This window comes from Corapipo altera, unplaced genomic scaffold (assembly GCF_003945725.1).
Source record: "Corapipo altera isolate COAL_440 unplaced genomic scaffold, ASM394572v1 0, whole genome shotgun sequence".
Taxonomy (NCBI): domain Eukaryota; kingdom Metazoa; phylum Chordata; class Aves; order Passeriformes; family Pipridae; genus Corapipo; species Corapipo altera.
The window spans coordinates 14196368-14210908 of record NW_020884872.1 but is presented as its reverse complement, the minus strand read 5'-3'; the positions used below and the strand labels follow the sequence as shown (position 1 = coordinate 14210908).

At 37.5% G+C, this 14541-nt stretch overlaps 1 protein-coding gene across 6 annotated transcripts in view; it reads left to right on the top strand.

Annotated features, from left to right (window-relative positions):
• Window positions 1-14541, top strand: part of CNKSR2 (connector enhancer of kinase suppressor of Ras 2) — a 206728-nt gene that overhangs the window by 55634 nt on the left and 136553 nt on the right. For all 6 annotated transcript variants that reach the window (XM_027637473.1, XM_027637464.1, XM_027637456.1 and 3 more), the window contains exon 4: window positions 4786-4873. In XM_027637473.1, the coding sequence (XP_027493274.1) occupies window positions 4786-4873 (88 nt within the window). The remainder of the gene's footprint in view (window positions 1-4785; window positions 4874-14541) is intronic.

Sequence of the window (14541 nt, the reverse complement as noted above, 5' to 3'; positions counted from 1 at the left end):
TCTCCTTCACAAATTTTTAGTTGTTTGTGAAGGATATTCCTTCGTGTGCAATCAGTAGCTGTGAGTATTAAAAGCTGTTGAATTGTATTATTTCTTAGGGCTGTGAGGGAATTATCTGTACTACATTAATGTGGCTGGTTTTTGTACCAATCCTTCAGGGTGGCTTAATTAATTACTGTTAGATAATATAATTTTATTTTTCATTCTGAAAGATGCTGATACTGCTAAAGATGTTAATAAGGTCTCAATTCAAAAAAGTGTACACACTGAATGTGTGTTACAGCCTACAATTACACATGTATAAAGAAATTCACTTTTCAGAGGTGTTATTCTTTATGTCAAAGACTGACTTAAAAAAAATGCGAAAAGAACCAGTAGGTCTGGCATGGCTTGTCTTAGAAAAACCTGGCGTCCTATAGACTAAGGTCTTGAAGTTGATTTATTTTAATGTTAAAAAAAAAAAAGTAAGATTTTTTTTTCCCTGTGAATGAGATGTTTAGAAGCTCTTCATCTTGCTGTGGTGTCCTAAGGTAAAGGCTCACAGTGTGGATTTTCACAGTGGAAAAATGTAGAGGTTCCCACTTTTCCAGGTGCATGCATGATCGCAAAACATATATGAACTTAATTATCCTTGAAACCTATTACCCACCCATTTGTGAAAGTGGTTTGAAAATGACTAATGGCTTCAAAAGTTGCAAAGCAGAATGATGGAGGAAAGGTGAGACTAAGGGCAAAAACACCCTGCATGTGTTTGCAGAAGCATTGTTGTGATTGTATAAATCTCTTTTCCTTATGATATCAGGTATAGAAGGGGTAGACAAAGAATGAAAAGGGGAGACCAGCAGAGGTCTGGAAGTGGAAATGAATGGAAAGGGCATGTGGTCAGGTAGGTGTGCTGTGGGGCTACAAAGGTGTTTTCATGTGTGTGTTGCAAAGAAAGAGAATTAGTTTTGAAGGAAGAACAAACAAATCACAGGAGAAACTGAGTAAAAAAGGTTCTGCAAATGGAAATAAATGACTGAGAGAGACAATGAGGCACTGAGGTCACTGTCACAGCAGGAAGTGGGGCAGCATGTGGCCCCAGTGCAAGTCAGTTCTTTAGTTCTTATTTAACTTTAAGAGCTCTCTACAACTACCTGAAAGGAGGTTGTAGCCAGTTGGGGGTTGGTCTCTTCTCCCTGGCAGCTATCAATAAGACAAGAGGGCATGGTCTTAAGCTCTGCCAGAGGAGGTTTAGGTTGGATATTAGGAAGAAATTCTTTACAGAGAGGGTGGTCAGACATTGGAATGGGCTGCCGAGGGAAGTGGTGGATTCTCCGTCCCTTGAGGTTTTTAACGTGAGACTGGATGTGGCACTTAGTGCCATGGTCTAGTAACCATGGTGATGCTGCATCAAGGGTTGGACTTGATGATCTCAGAGATCCCTTCCAACCAGGCTGATTCTATGATTCTATGACTTGGACAGTACACATGTTGAAAATTGCTTTTTTTTCCTCAGGGAATTTTCTTCACTGGAGCTGTAGGAGGTACCTGAGAACTGAAGGTCCAAGGGACTGTGAAAGAACAGAGTAGAAATTGGAAACTGATAAAATGGGTCTGCCAAGCTAAGGAAATAATTTTTTTTAAGTAGAGAGAAGTAGTCTAATTGGACAGGGAATTCCTTATACTTAGTATGTGCCTTGAGGAGGAAAGTGTTTAAGCAGCCAACTGAAGTTATAGTGTATGTAGGCTTTATTTGCATTTATACAAGTTGATTCATCTGTTCACAGTCAATAATACTGTGCTGTATTAAAATTACAATCAGTGGATATATTACCAATATAGAGGGTTTTTTTGTCAGATTGATGTTTTACACTGTACCTCATATGAAATCCAGTCAGTGATCCTACAATGGAGTTTTTGTTGATATTTTGATTGAAACTGCTGGCACATTGTTGTACTAAGTCTTGCTGATTTTCTACTGTTGAAGTAGAGGCTTGGGTTGTAAATACCAAAATATATTTCCTTTGGAGGTAAATATTTAGAGAGGCCCCTACCATTTCTCCAGCTGCTTATGCAGTAGTGGCTGTGTAGTTGTGCATACAGATTACCTCTAGGGAAGTCTGAAGTGGGAAGGGGGAGGAAAAGTGAATTGCAATTTTACTGGTCCTGTTTGCATCAATACCCCAGAGAGGCATCTGCAGAAACTCATGTGAGGGAGTTGGTTATAAGCTACAGAGACCTACAGAGGAGGCAACTGGAGGATCCCTTAGATTTTCTGAAGGAGTAAAGTTATAAAACATGGACCTGTCTCCTTATCTTTCTAAGTTGTTAAACACTTTTCAAAATATTACGTTTGTTACTGATTTTTAGTAGTCTTCTCTGTCCTGCCGGCACTCTTGCTGTCTGCTTCACATGCTGTTGTAAGTCTTCACTGTGTTAACTTCAATTTTACAAAAATGAGTAATGTCTCAGTCCCATTGCCTGTTCCTTAATGTCAGCAGAGTTTATTTGGGGCATTTTGAATGATCTTCACTAAGAGCAATGATGGTGAAAATGCCATTATTTTCCTCATGAACCGTGAAACCAAACTAAATTACAGAAGTATGAAGGAAGATGATGCGGTATTAGAAGCCAAAGCCTACCGTGTGATTTTGTTTAGAGAAATGCTGGAGGCCTTGAAATGTCAAATAGATTTCAGTTGTGTAATTTCAAGATCAAACTGTATTAACACCCGTACTTTAAGTAAAATAATACCATTTGCGGGCTTGATTCCATTAATCTTCAATAAAAGTGAGTTCCTAAATGAACATGACCTTTTAAAATCAAGGTTTCAGGTAGATATCAGAACCTCAACAGTTACCATTTTTGAAGGAAAAATATCAGTGTTTTTGTACATCTTGACTAATGTTTTTAACACATTTATCATAGAATCATTGAATATGCTGAGTTGGAAGGAACCCATTGTGATCATTAAGTTCAGCTCTTGGTCCTGCACAGGACACCTCAAGAATCACACCATGTGTCTGAGATTTTTACCCAAACACTTCGTGAACTCAATTATGATTCATAACCAAGCAGTTCAGTCACTTTTATCCTCATATTTATCCTCATCCCACTTTTTATGCTCATATGTCTCCTGAACTTCAGAAGTAATCTGTGTGTGTGTCTGTGGGTTGACTTGCTGTAGTGTGTACCTACACTGTAGTGTGTACCATACACTGCAGAAAACTTGGACTCTGAATTGTGATTGTATATCTGTGTCCACTAACTTTCATAAGGCACCTTTTGGAACCTATCCACATGCTGTCTACCAAGTCCTCACTCTCCTGTTTCTTTTATGTTTCTTATACTTTGCCTAGCTTCCAATTTCTGTACTTTTATTTATACTTCTTTTCTCTCTAGAAAATACAGGCAGAAAGTATATGTCATTGTGTGATGTATTACATCAAATTAAAGCTGCTAGACTTGAGTATGCACCTGAGAGTTAATTCTGTTTTATGAACCCTCAGGGCTAGATTGCAAGCCCTGGAGAAGAAAGAGAGCACTAAACGAAACCAGCACAGACAGGCGAGTTCACGTGGGTTATTAATGAACAGTTCCAAATCTGCCTGCACTAAAATTTCAGTAATTGTGTATATGGAAAAGAAATTTAGAAACCTACTAGAACCAGTAGAACTATATTTACAGTTATCATTTGGACTTCCTTATAGCAGAGTTCTTTGTACTGAAAGCTTGTCTTTAGGCTTAAATAAGGACAGCATAATATGTAAAACTCTTTAAGGTATATAGAAATATGTGTGAAGTGATGAAAGAAGGCAATTGGGAAAGGGATTAGTCACCCAGCTTAATTTAAAGGCAGCACATTTAAAGTATTGTTTTGAGATCTTGGCACATTTGCATGATCTATTGTTAGTTTATTCAGGCATTACAATCCTTGTCGTTCTTTACCACCTTTTTGTTTGTTTGTTTTAAATGTTGGAAGCAGGTATATTACGGAGAAATGCCATCTTTGTGATGCTAATAATGTCCATTAAAACCTCATCTGCAACACTGATGAAATCAAGGTCTTGACTCCTCTTAGAGAAAATACCAGTCCTGCCTAGTGTTTGGCTTCTTCTTGAATTTAGAATATAGTCCAAGTTGAGTTTATAGATTAAGAGAGACTTGTAATACAGAAATCAGGTGACTGCCAGCTTCACTAACTAAATACATTTTAGCAGTTCTTCTAGAAAGCAAGCAAGCTTCCAGGTAGGCAAGCATTTTAAACATTCTAATATAAAGTTTTAAGGTATAGGATATATGTAGGTAATGTCTGTAAATGTTAGATTACACTGTGTTTTTCGCTAAGCAGGTCTGACTGTAGCATAGTGTGTGGGCTTGTTTGGTTGTGCTTCCAGTTTAGGTTTTGCAGCTGCTTCTGAGCGTTGATGCATCTCTGGCTCTAAATGCTCTTCCCCCCTTTAGATAAAGATTTTACTTATTCTGAGTCCCTCCACTACTTTCACCAGATATTAGATCAAATCCCAAGAATCCCAATGAATCAACCAAAAGCTTTTCTGATCTGATTCACATCTGGACACCATTGATATCACAAGAGGAAGTAGTGCCTCTGGTTACCTTTATAAGGGTATTCCCAAACAAATGCTGAAGACAAGCTGGGCTTTTTCTGGGGGAGTAAAGGCAGTTAAAGTGTCAGAAAAAATGCTTTTATAAATGGAATTCTTAAAGAGGAATTTAAAAACTGCAAGTGGATATATGCTAGTACTATTCAACTTTTTTTTCTTTTTTTTTTTTTTTTTTTAGATCACCTTTTGCTGCTGTCACAGATTACTCAGTAACAAGAAATAATGTAATACAGCTCTGTCTGGAACTAACAACAATAGTACAACAGGTATGAGACAATTTGCTTAGCAATTTATTTTTTCGTCAATTGTAACTGGCTATTACTTTCTTGAGACAATTTTGTTTTACACTATCTAGATCATTGTCTAACCAAATTAAGGGAATACTAGCACTTAGTAATGCTTCCTAAAAATTCTATTTCCTGGTTTTATCATACTAGTTTGAGTTGTGCTATGTATATGCCTCTGCATATCTCGATAGTAAGATTCATCTTGGGTTCTCTAGTCTAATATCCTCACTATAAATTTGAGAAATCTACTGGATAGTTTGTAGATTTAATTTCTTATATTTTGTCTTTAATTTTTAATTAGCTGTCTGGTTCAAAAGGTCTGTGTATATTAGACTTCAGTAATCTGCTTTTTCATACAGTTCATATCATCTAGACACCTGTTAGGATGACACATGTTCCCATGGAGGTAGAATATTTTGAATACATTTTTGTACATACTGCCTTTAAGAAATCCAGAAGTAGATAATGAGAAGCTCTTGCTTAACGGGCTTAATTTGGGAATGGAATCCTGAAAACATTCCCCACCCCACCCTGGTTTAGATCTGTCTCTATCTGTGTGTTGTTCTGCTGAAATGAAAAGTCTCTTTGCTGCCAAGCAGAAATTTGAGGGATTGTTTGTGCTTGAGAAGATAGAGTGGAGAAAAAGGGAGAGAGTGGCCTAGGTAGAAGGACCGAGACTTTTTCCGGTTTTCAGAAGCGTCAGTCCAAACTAAGAAAAACTAAACTTCTTCTATGGCCTCTTGGCATGACTTTGTATGATGATACTCTCCCTTTCATAAAAGAAATGCGTTTTTCTCTAACCCTTTCATAAATGAGTGCAACTACCTTCCACCTGAGTTCGAGAGAAGCAGTATTACTAGTCCTGTGTGTTCAAGCCTGGGAAATGCAAATTTCTCACTTTTAGATTTTCACCCTCAATTCTGTGTGTGGATTTTGGTGTGGAAATGGAGCATGAGCTTTTCCCTCCCCATTGACCACACAGTGTGAGGATGCCCGTTTGCTTTCCAGGCCCCAGGGGGGAGGGGTAATGCTGCCAGTCCATCCTTTGGCACTCCTCCTCCCCGTGCTCCCCACTGGGCTCCTCCCATCAGCCTGCCTCAAACTGGGATGGAAGTGCCCACACTGACGGCTGTGGGAGAAGAACCCAGGCCTTCAACTTCTTGGCTGCCTTTGGCATGACATCTGTTTTGTGTCTGTTGACCTGTGGCCTGTTGTACCCTTGTTGAATTGTGAGAAGGGATCAGTAGGGTGGGAGAAGTAGTCATGGAGAGCATCCCTTCCTCTTTCCAAACTGGTCATTTTTCACAGAAGTAGCTGTGAAACACTGTCTAGTTTTTAATTTAGGGAAGGAGCCACCTGGTCCATTTTCATGTGTCCACAATTGGTGAGGAGGTGGGTAAAATAACAACTGCTGCAGTATTTCACAGGAAATAACTCAATATCAATTTATTTTCTTAAAAATTCATCCCTATCCATGATGCTACTAATTCACTATGGTGTAGGTAAATATTTCTCTATGTATATTTTTCAGTGTGAATGAGAGTAAATGTTATTATTTAATACCTTTGGAGAACAGCAGTTTTAAGTTCTCCAAGAACAACATAATTCCCCAATCAGGAAGCAGTTTGAAGTCAAAAGGAGCATTTATGTGTTTAAATTTAAACATGCTCTGAAATCGAATTGGGCTGTAGTCAGAAGAATGATAATGAAAAATTCCATTAGTAGTCCCAAACATATGTGGTTTGATCTCTGCTTAAAACAATTGCATTCCAGTGTTGCATTTCAAATGTCTTAGCTGAGCTTTTTTTCTCTATGACCATCGAGCACACTGAAAATCCTCACTGTGCTTTCTTAAGACTGTAAATTCAATTTTTCAGTATCACCTCAACAGGTGTTTTTTCTGTTTTGGAATCTTTCTCCTTTTGTATTAAAAGGAATTAAATTAAAATAATTTATAAATTTTTTTTGGTGAAAGACCTAGAAGGTAATGTTGTATTTTTTCTTTTAACAGCAGATAACAGCTTTTTATAATGCTCAAAGGTTTATAAAAATATACAGTCTACACATTTTATTACCTCTGAATTTTTATGACATTAGTACTATTTAAAAATAGAACTCCAGTAACTGAGTTCCATCAGGATTTTTTTGTGTTGTTTAAGTTACAGCTAATGTTTAGATTTATTAACCAAAAGTCAAAAAATGATTCTTTAATCAAGATAGAGGGTAAAAAGTGCTAAAATTATGGTGGCTTGCTTGATTTATTTTGCATCTTTTGTAGCTAATTGTAATATCAGTGTTTCTTCATAGAATTTAGTGATATTGAGTCGTGTCCCCCCCTATTATCAGCACCAAATGGATAATTAAGAAAAAAATACAGAATTACATCCCACTTATAAGTATGAAGTCTAATAAAACCTACTGAATGTTTGTGCTTTTACCTTTAAATAATTAGCAAAGTTCGAGTTATAATAATTTCTTAGGGACAACTCTGGAATAAAATGCAGGGAGATACATACTTTGTTTTAACCATTCAGTTGTCTATGTGTATTGCATGTTGCCCAGGACCTGATAGGCCAGTGTGCAGAGGATATTTGCCAATGGAAGCAGGTCCTTCAGAGCACTGCAAGTTACTGTAGCCTGCTTTGCATTTTCACTAATCATCTGCTTCTATGCAGCTGCTTTATTTTGGTTTAGGAATTTTTTTCTCCCCCCTAGGATTTTAGGATATTATTTCATAGCCTCTTCCTGGAGGTTTTCACTCTTGATACCATCATCCTTGGCTTATTTAATTCAGGGCTTGCATTCTTGCTCATTTTTATAATTAACTTTTCCCTTGCAGTAGAACACTGGAGGAAAAAAAAAGACAAACAAATTCATGAGACTATTGTGATTTTTGCCACCATTTCCTTGCACTGTCTGCCTCTCTATAGGAATCAAAGGCTGAGCATTATCTGTTCTGTCTGTTTCCTCTGCAATGAATAAAAAAGGCCTGTTCTTTCTTGATGATACGAGATAAATGTTAAAGGGCTATGGGTGAACAGGTTGGGGGGGTGATTTGTTGGGTTATGATTTGTTGGCCTTTGATTCATTCATGAATTTAGATTTATGCCAACAGGATTGTTTCAGTCACAAATGCACATCAGGAAGAATGTGAGATGCTCTTGTCTTGATGGTGTTCATGAAGTCTTGCTGTTGACTTAGTTGGGTTGTTTAGCTTCAGAGAGTGCCAGGAATTGGTCATTTTAAGTGTGCTGGTTTTAGAAAAGTAGCGGTAGCTACACTGATAACGTAAGGATCAGAAAATATCTTGCTTTCTTAGGCCATCTGTAGGTAGCTTTTACTATCATTCTCAATGCTTTTATTCCTTAGGAACTCATTAAAGTTTCACTTAAGAAGCTTTCTTCTTTAGAATTGAAACCCTGGAACTCTTGTGAATATCTGAAAAGTGTAATTTTATATTGACTTTGTAAGTTACCAGACATTTAAAGAAATCTTTGCTGCTGAACACCCTGTTTCTTTTATTGCTTTTTAATAGTGATCATTAGTAGCCCTCATCACATGTTTTTTACTTTCCTTAATGAGCTTTCACAATGATTTGCTGTGTTTATTTAGTTTTAAAACCACTAATGTTTATCTTGCAGCTTTAATGTCTTGTGGGATTTACTTAGCAGTGTGCTCCAGCAGAAGCATGGCTGTAGGCATGTAAATACTCCTCTATAGAAGCTTCACTGCATTTAGTTTTCTACCTAAATACCATTTTAAAGAGGGACTGTGTGGTGGAAGTAATTCTCTGTAACAGGGGTGGAGATGGAGGGTAGTCACTTGGCTAACATGGATCTGTCTTGCATTGCTGTCACAGAGCACACTTCTGACATCAGCTGTCTCACAGCAACATTTGGAGGTAAACTCAGATTTTGAATGATGTGGGGTGAGAACTTTAGTGATGCATTTTGAGAGGTGGTGTGCTCTACACTGCATCAGCTGAGGGATTTGGAACTTATTCCCCATTTAAAGACATTTGAGATACAAAAAAAAAAAGTGTCAATATACTCCTTGCCCCAGTGGACTCACTTCCCATGCCAGGGGGGTATTCTTTGTTGGGCTTTTAGCCATTGCTATTTTTCAGATAAAAGCTATTGTAAAACATCACAAGTTATTTCTTAAGTAATGCACTATTTTTGCATACCACTGCAGTTTTTGTAATCAAATGTCTGTAACTTTAAGTGAGGAATCTTTCAAATATTAAATCTCACTGAGAAACATTAGGTTCAGGCTTGTTTTCCAGTTAAAAGGATAAAATGGAAATTTACTTTCTTAGCTCCCCTACTCTGACTCAGAATCCAAATGTAGTATTATAAAATGGTTCTATTCATTTGGTAAGGACAATGTCAAATATATGAATGAAGAAGAATAATATCCTTAGTACTATTTTTGCAAAGTATCTCTCCTATAATGTTTTCAATCACAATTCCTCACTTTTGTTTTAAGTCCTGTTTATTAAGGACTTTAAAGACTTGCTAAATATAACTTAAAGTTTTTAAATTTCAAGTCATACCAAGTAGCTGATTACCTCAGGTATCTTTAGCTAATAAACTGGTTTTAATAGTTTAGTGATGTGACTCTTTTATTGGTTCCTCATTAAAGCTGCTTTGCACTTCCAGCTTGTTTATATTTTCAAAGCAACACGTGTTTGCTGGAAACAGCTATATTTTAAATTTTTAAGATTTTTATTTGAATTTTCAACATTATTCCTTCCACTCTATTATCAAATGCTTGCGGGAAAATCTTTGTTAACCTACTGTGGTAATATTCCCCTCCCTCTTCTCTTTTTTAAATAAAAGTAGTTCATGATGAGGAGGCCACATTCTTGAAGTTTAAAGTATATGTATACATAGTACCCTGTTTATACAAAATGCCCCCAGTTTAGATAAGTGCACAAGTAGGGGGTAAGTGTACGAGTGGGTAGCTAAATAGACGTGGGGGAAAGTTAGAACCAAAAGCTCCCCTTGAAAACAATACCCAGGCAATATCTGCCTATATACATGACATCAAAAGGGTGTTCATATGAGAGTGTTATAGCTCATTGTCAATAATGCTGACAGAAATTCAGACTCACCTTGTATCCTTCAAGTGCTGCTCTTATGCAAGATTTTCTGTTACATAAGGTTCAAAGCAGTCCTCAGAAGTTGTGGTGTTACTGGGTACATGTTGTTCTGTGCAGTTGTTTTCTTGCAGTTGACTTTTAAAAGTCAATGTATAATGTATAAGCTAAAATAGAAATTAAAGGATTGTGGGAAATATGAGGCTGTTTACAAGAAGCTACATCAAAGTTGTTTCAGTTTATGCTCTTTAGTAATATTTTTCTCTTTTTCATAGTAGAGTAGCTTATTTATCTATAGCAAAATTTTACAGAAAATTTCAGCTGTAATTTAATGTAATGTAAAAAGTGCCTAAGGTACTTAGCATTGATGCCTTTTTATGATTCTGGTAGTTTCTTTCTGCTCTTTTATTATACTTCTTTTTTTTTCCCCTTGAAGTGGCTTACTTATAGATATATTGTCATTTGATTTAAGTTTTGAAGTACTTTTTGAAATGGAATTAGGTGTGGAATATCTTAAAGATTAAAATGTCAGTAATAGTCTATTGGGACAACTAATTTGATGACTCATTAGTTGTCATTGATATATATACTGTGAAGAGTTGTGGAATTTTTTTTCCCAAACTTATGAAGCTACCACCCTGTAAAGCCCTGTGAATTTGTTAGCTGTATTTTCTCTTCCATTCTTAGAGAAAGTAGTTTCTTTGCCTAGTGGATGGAAAGAAAAAAACAAAATAAAAAAACCCCACTGAAATACTCAAAAGAATGCTGAGTATGTAGGAAGCTGAGCGACCAGAAAGCAAAAAATGGTTGGTGTTGCCTTGTTTGGAGTTCTTTTTCTTTGGTTGTTTTTCTTCCAGATTAATGATTGACAGTCTCTGAACATGGGGGAAAATGAAACACAAAGCAGAATAATTTGTGAAAAAAGGAGTAGTCTTTTTGATGGGGCATATGGTGGTAAACCAGTGTAGCTGTCAAATTTTTCCAAGAAAAGGAACCTGACTGGGTCAAGGTGACAGGGAAAGAGTCAGGGACGGTTGAATTAACTTATGCACTCATGGAAGCACTTGCAGAAAGTAGCAGAAAGTTGGTGGAAACTGAGATGAAGTGTAGACAGAGGGGAAAATGTGTTTTCATATCTCATATGTTTCCTTTAAATAAAAGCTTTTTTTCTTAGACAGATTGTTGTGGGCACTGTGTCAGTGTGCACTGAGTGGCACCAGTTTCCATTTGAATAGAGTCAAAGAGAGGATATGCAATGCTTGCTATGTAATTCTTTGTAAATGGCAAATTGAATGACTAATGATGATCTATTAAGATTATGTTGGTCATATCAGTAGATTTGAAGACTAAGACTCTGCATTTCTTTTAGTTTGGAAACTGATTTCCCTTCCCAGAGGCAGTATGATCTCTGTAACCAGGTACAGTGAAGCAAGATTCAACTTCAGTGTAGTGAAATACAGAAACCATGTGTTGCTAAGTGTCTGTAAAAGCCTTAGACATGAAAAAGTGTTGTGTCTATCTTTATTTCAGGAACATGTGTGTGTTTATTTGCTTAAGTCTATTAAAAATACATAAACCATTTCAGATGGTCCATTATGAAACATTCAAGTTATGATTGAGCCTGAAATACCACTTACCTAAATATCATTACTTTTTTCAAGTTCAATTAATTTCATTTCCTCTGTTGGCAAAATAGCTACCTAGGCAAAATATGAAACATGAAATATTTTGCTGTAGTTGTGTTTTATAAACCAGAATTCTTTCTCATTGCAGTACTAGAGGAATAGCAGAATTGAAAAATTAAGAAGTTATTTACCTCTAAATTGTCTTGGAAGTGACATTGAAAACTTAAGAACTGCACAACACATCATGCTACAAGCTCTATTTTACATGTCAGTAATAAAAGCTAAGAGGTTTAAATCCATGATGCTTATTTAGAGGTGTGGAGAAAAGTGTGTTTTGACTGTTTTTTCTCCTTTGGATGGACCATTTTTGCCTCAATTTCAATCTCTCGTCTGTTGATAGCTTCAGATTTTATTTGTACCTGCTGAGAATGTCACCAAGTAGAGAAATCACCTGAACAGCTGAAATTCAATTTAAGCACTTAAATTCCGGAGGGATATATGAGCAACTATCAGTGTGATTTTAGTCAGTGCTAAAATACTGGCTGTAGTTTCTGACCTAATGGTATACTGGCTCATTTTAGAAACAAGGAAGAAGTGTAACTCTCTATATGCAAAGTAAGAATTAATATGTGACCAGATCCCTAGGGAAAGCAAGATGATGTCTTTTATAGGAGGAAGGGTAGAAATAACTGGAAATGAAAAATGACTTCAGAAAGATAGAATAAAAGAGCTTAGTGTAGCCATTGCATCTCTCTTAATCCAGAGAGCAATTTTGCCCAGTGGTTGCTTGATCTGTGGGTGATTTATGTAAGTTGTATTAAATTTCTACATGAAGTATTCTGTTACTATGGTGATAGATGCCACTCCACACAGATTGTTTAAATAAAATTAAAGCAATTCTTTGTACTCAGTAGGCAGGGTAATTGCTATTAGTTTGTACACAAAGGTTATGAACTTAGAGTACCTCAGGTTTATTACATTTTCATGAAAAGGCTCTAGACTTTTAGAAACATTTATGTAGGTTGCATAAGAAATGTTCTTTTTTGTAGCATTTATTTAGTAGCTTGCATTGTATTTTTCCAATAGAGATTTTTTTCCTCTTCCCTTACTTTGTTAAAAGATGTGTGCTCACCATCCTGCTTCTCCCATCCCTGTCAGTCCTTATGCATGTTTCTGATGGGGGAGGACAGAGTGGGTTCTGCAGGTAGAGGTGAGTTCTGGCTTCACTGTGGAGGGCAAGGGAATAATAGTAGAGCGAGGATGCCCTAGACCCAGTGGCAAGGAACTGCAGGGATTGAATAACTGTAGTGTGAGAAAGAAAGCAAATATTTCTGAACGGCAATGAGAATAAAATCGACAGGATTTGTGTGGGAAGTGAAGAGGAGTTGAAAATGGCACCCAGGTTGTGAGCTTGTGGGACATAAGGTGGTGGAGCTATTGACAGAGACTGGGAAAGAAAGGGAGAACAGGGAGCATTTGGGAAGAAACGTGATTTCAGCTTTCCAGCACACTGTGTTAGGGCTGGTGGCAAATATCCAGAAGGAGATTCTGAACTGTGAATGTGAACAGAAGGGACGAGAGATCTGTGACTCATCTGCACAGAGATGATAATTAAAGCAGCATGATTTTAGGAGGCTGGTGAGCAACAGGGAAGAGGTTACGGAAAAGGGGAGAGCTGAGGATAGAGCTCCCTGGGACTGTGGCAGTCAGAACAGCCATGATGGGAGACTTTTGGAGCAGCTCAGTGGAAAGAAAGTTGTGGAAAGAGCATATTTTGGGATGGTTACTTAGAAATACAGTGTTGTAACAACATCTGTGTAATTTTAAAAATTAATTTTGTATGGCAGTAGCCAAGGATTGTCTGTGCAAGCACTGGATGTTGTATAGCTTAGAGGAGGTTGCTATTGCATTTTAGGTAAAAGACAGGAAAAAGGTATTTCCTTTCTCCCTCCCTCTGTTCCAAACGTGTAATTGTCAGTGTCCCTAAAGCCATACCTTTTGTATCCAAAGACCTGCTAGACCTCTTAAATCTAAGATGTGGTAAAATACCTCAGGAAGCCTCTGACTGTGTCATGCTCTTATTTCTTTGCATGTTGCCAGAAGAGAACATTACCTGCTTGCCAACTTCTGTAGCTTTTGGGGTATTTAAGAGTTTTTTGGTTTTGTAAAGGGAGTTGGAGGGGAGGGGATTGAACAGAGCTGTATATTTTGCCAATTTGTGTTCTACTATTGCAGTGATTACTCAGACATACTTGTAAATCACAGTCTGAGCAGGGTTCCATGGTGTCCATCAGTTTTTTAATCATCATGAAATATAGAACACAGCATTTTGTCATAGCCAACCATATCCTGGCCTGCTTCAAAAGCAGTGTGACCAGCAGATTGAGGGAGGTGATTCGCCCCTCTCATTAACCCCACCTGCAGGGCTGCATCCAGCGCTGGGGCCCCCATGTAAGAAGGATGTGGACCTGGTGGAGAAAGTCCACAAAGATGATCAGAAGACTGGAGCACCTCTCCTATGAGAGAGGTGAGTGAGTTGGGGCTGTTCAACCTGGAGAAGAGAAGACTCCAGGGAGACCTTATAGCTGCCTTTCAGTACCTAAAGGGAACTATAAGAGAGATGAAGAGAGAATTTTTACAAGGGCATGTGGGGATAGGACAAGGGGTAATAGTTTTAAGCTGAAAGAGAACAGGTTTAGATTACATATAAGGAAAAAATTTTTCACTGTGTGGGTCATGAGACGCTGGAACAGGTTGCCCAGAGGAGTTGTGGATGCCCCATCCTTGCAAGTGTTCAAGGCCAGGTTGGATGGGGCTTTGAGCAACCTGGCCTGGTGGGTGGCACCCCGCTCATGACAGTGGTACTGGGACTAGATGATCTTTAAGATCCCTTCCAACCCAAACCATTCTACGATATCAAT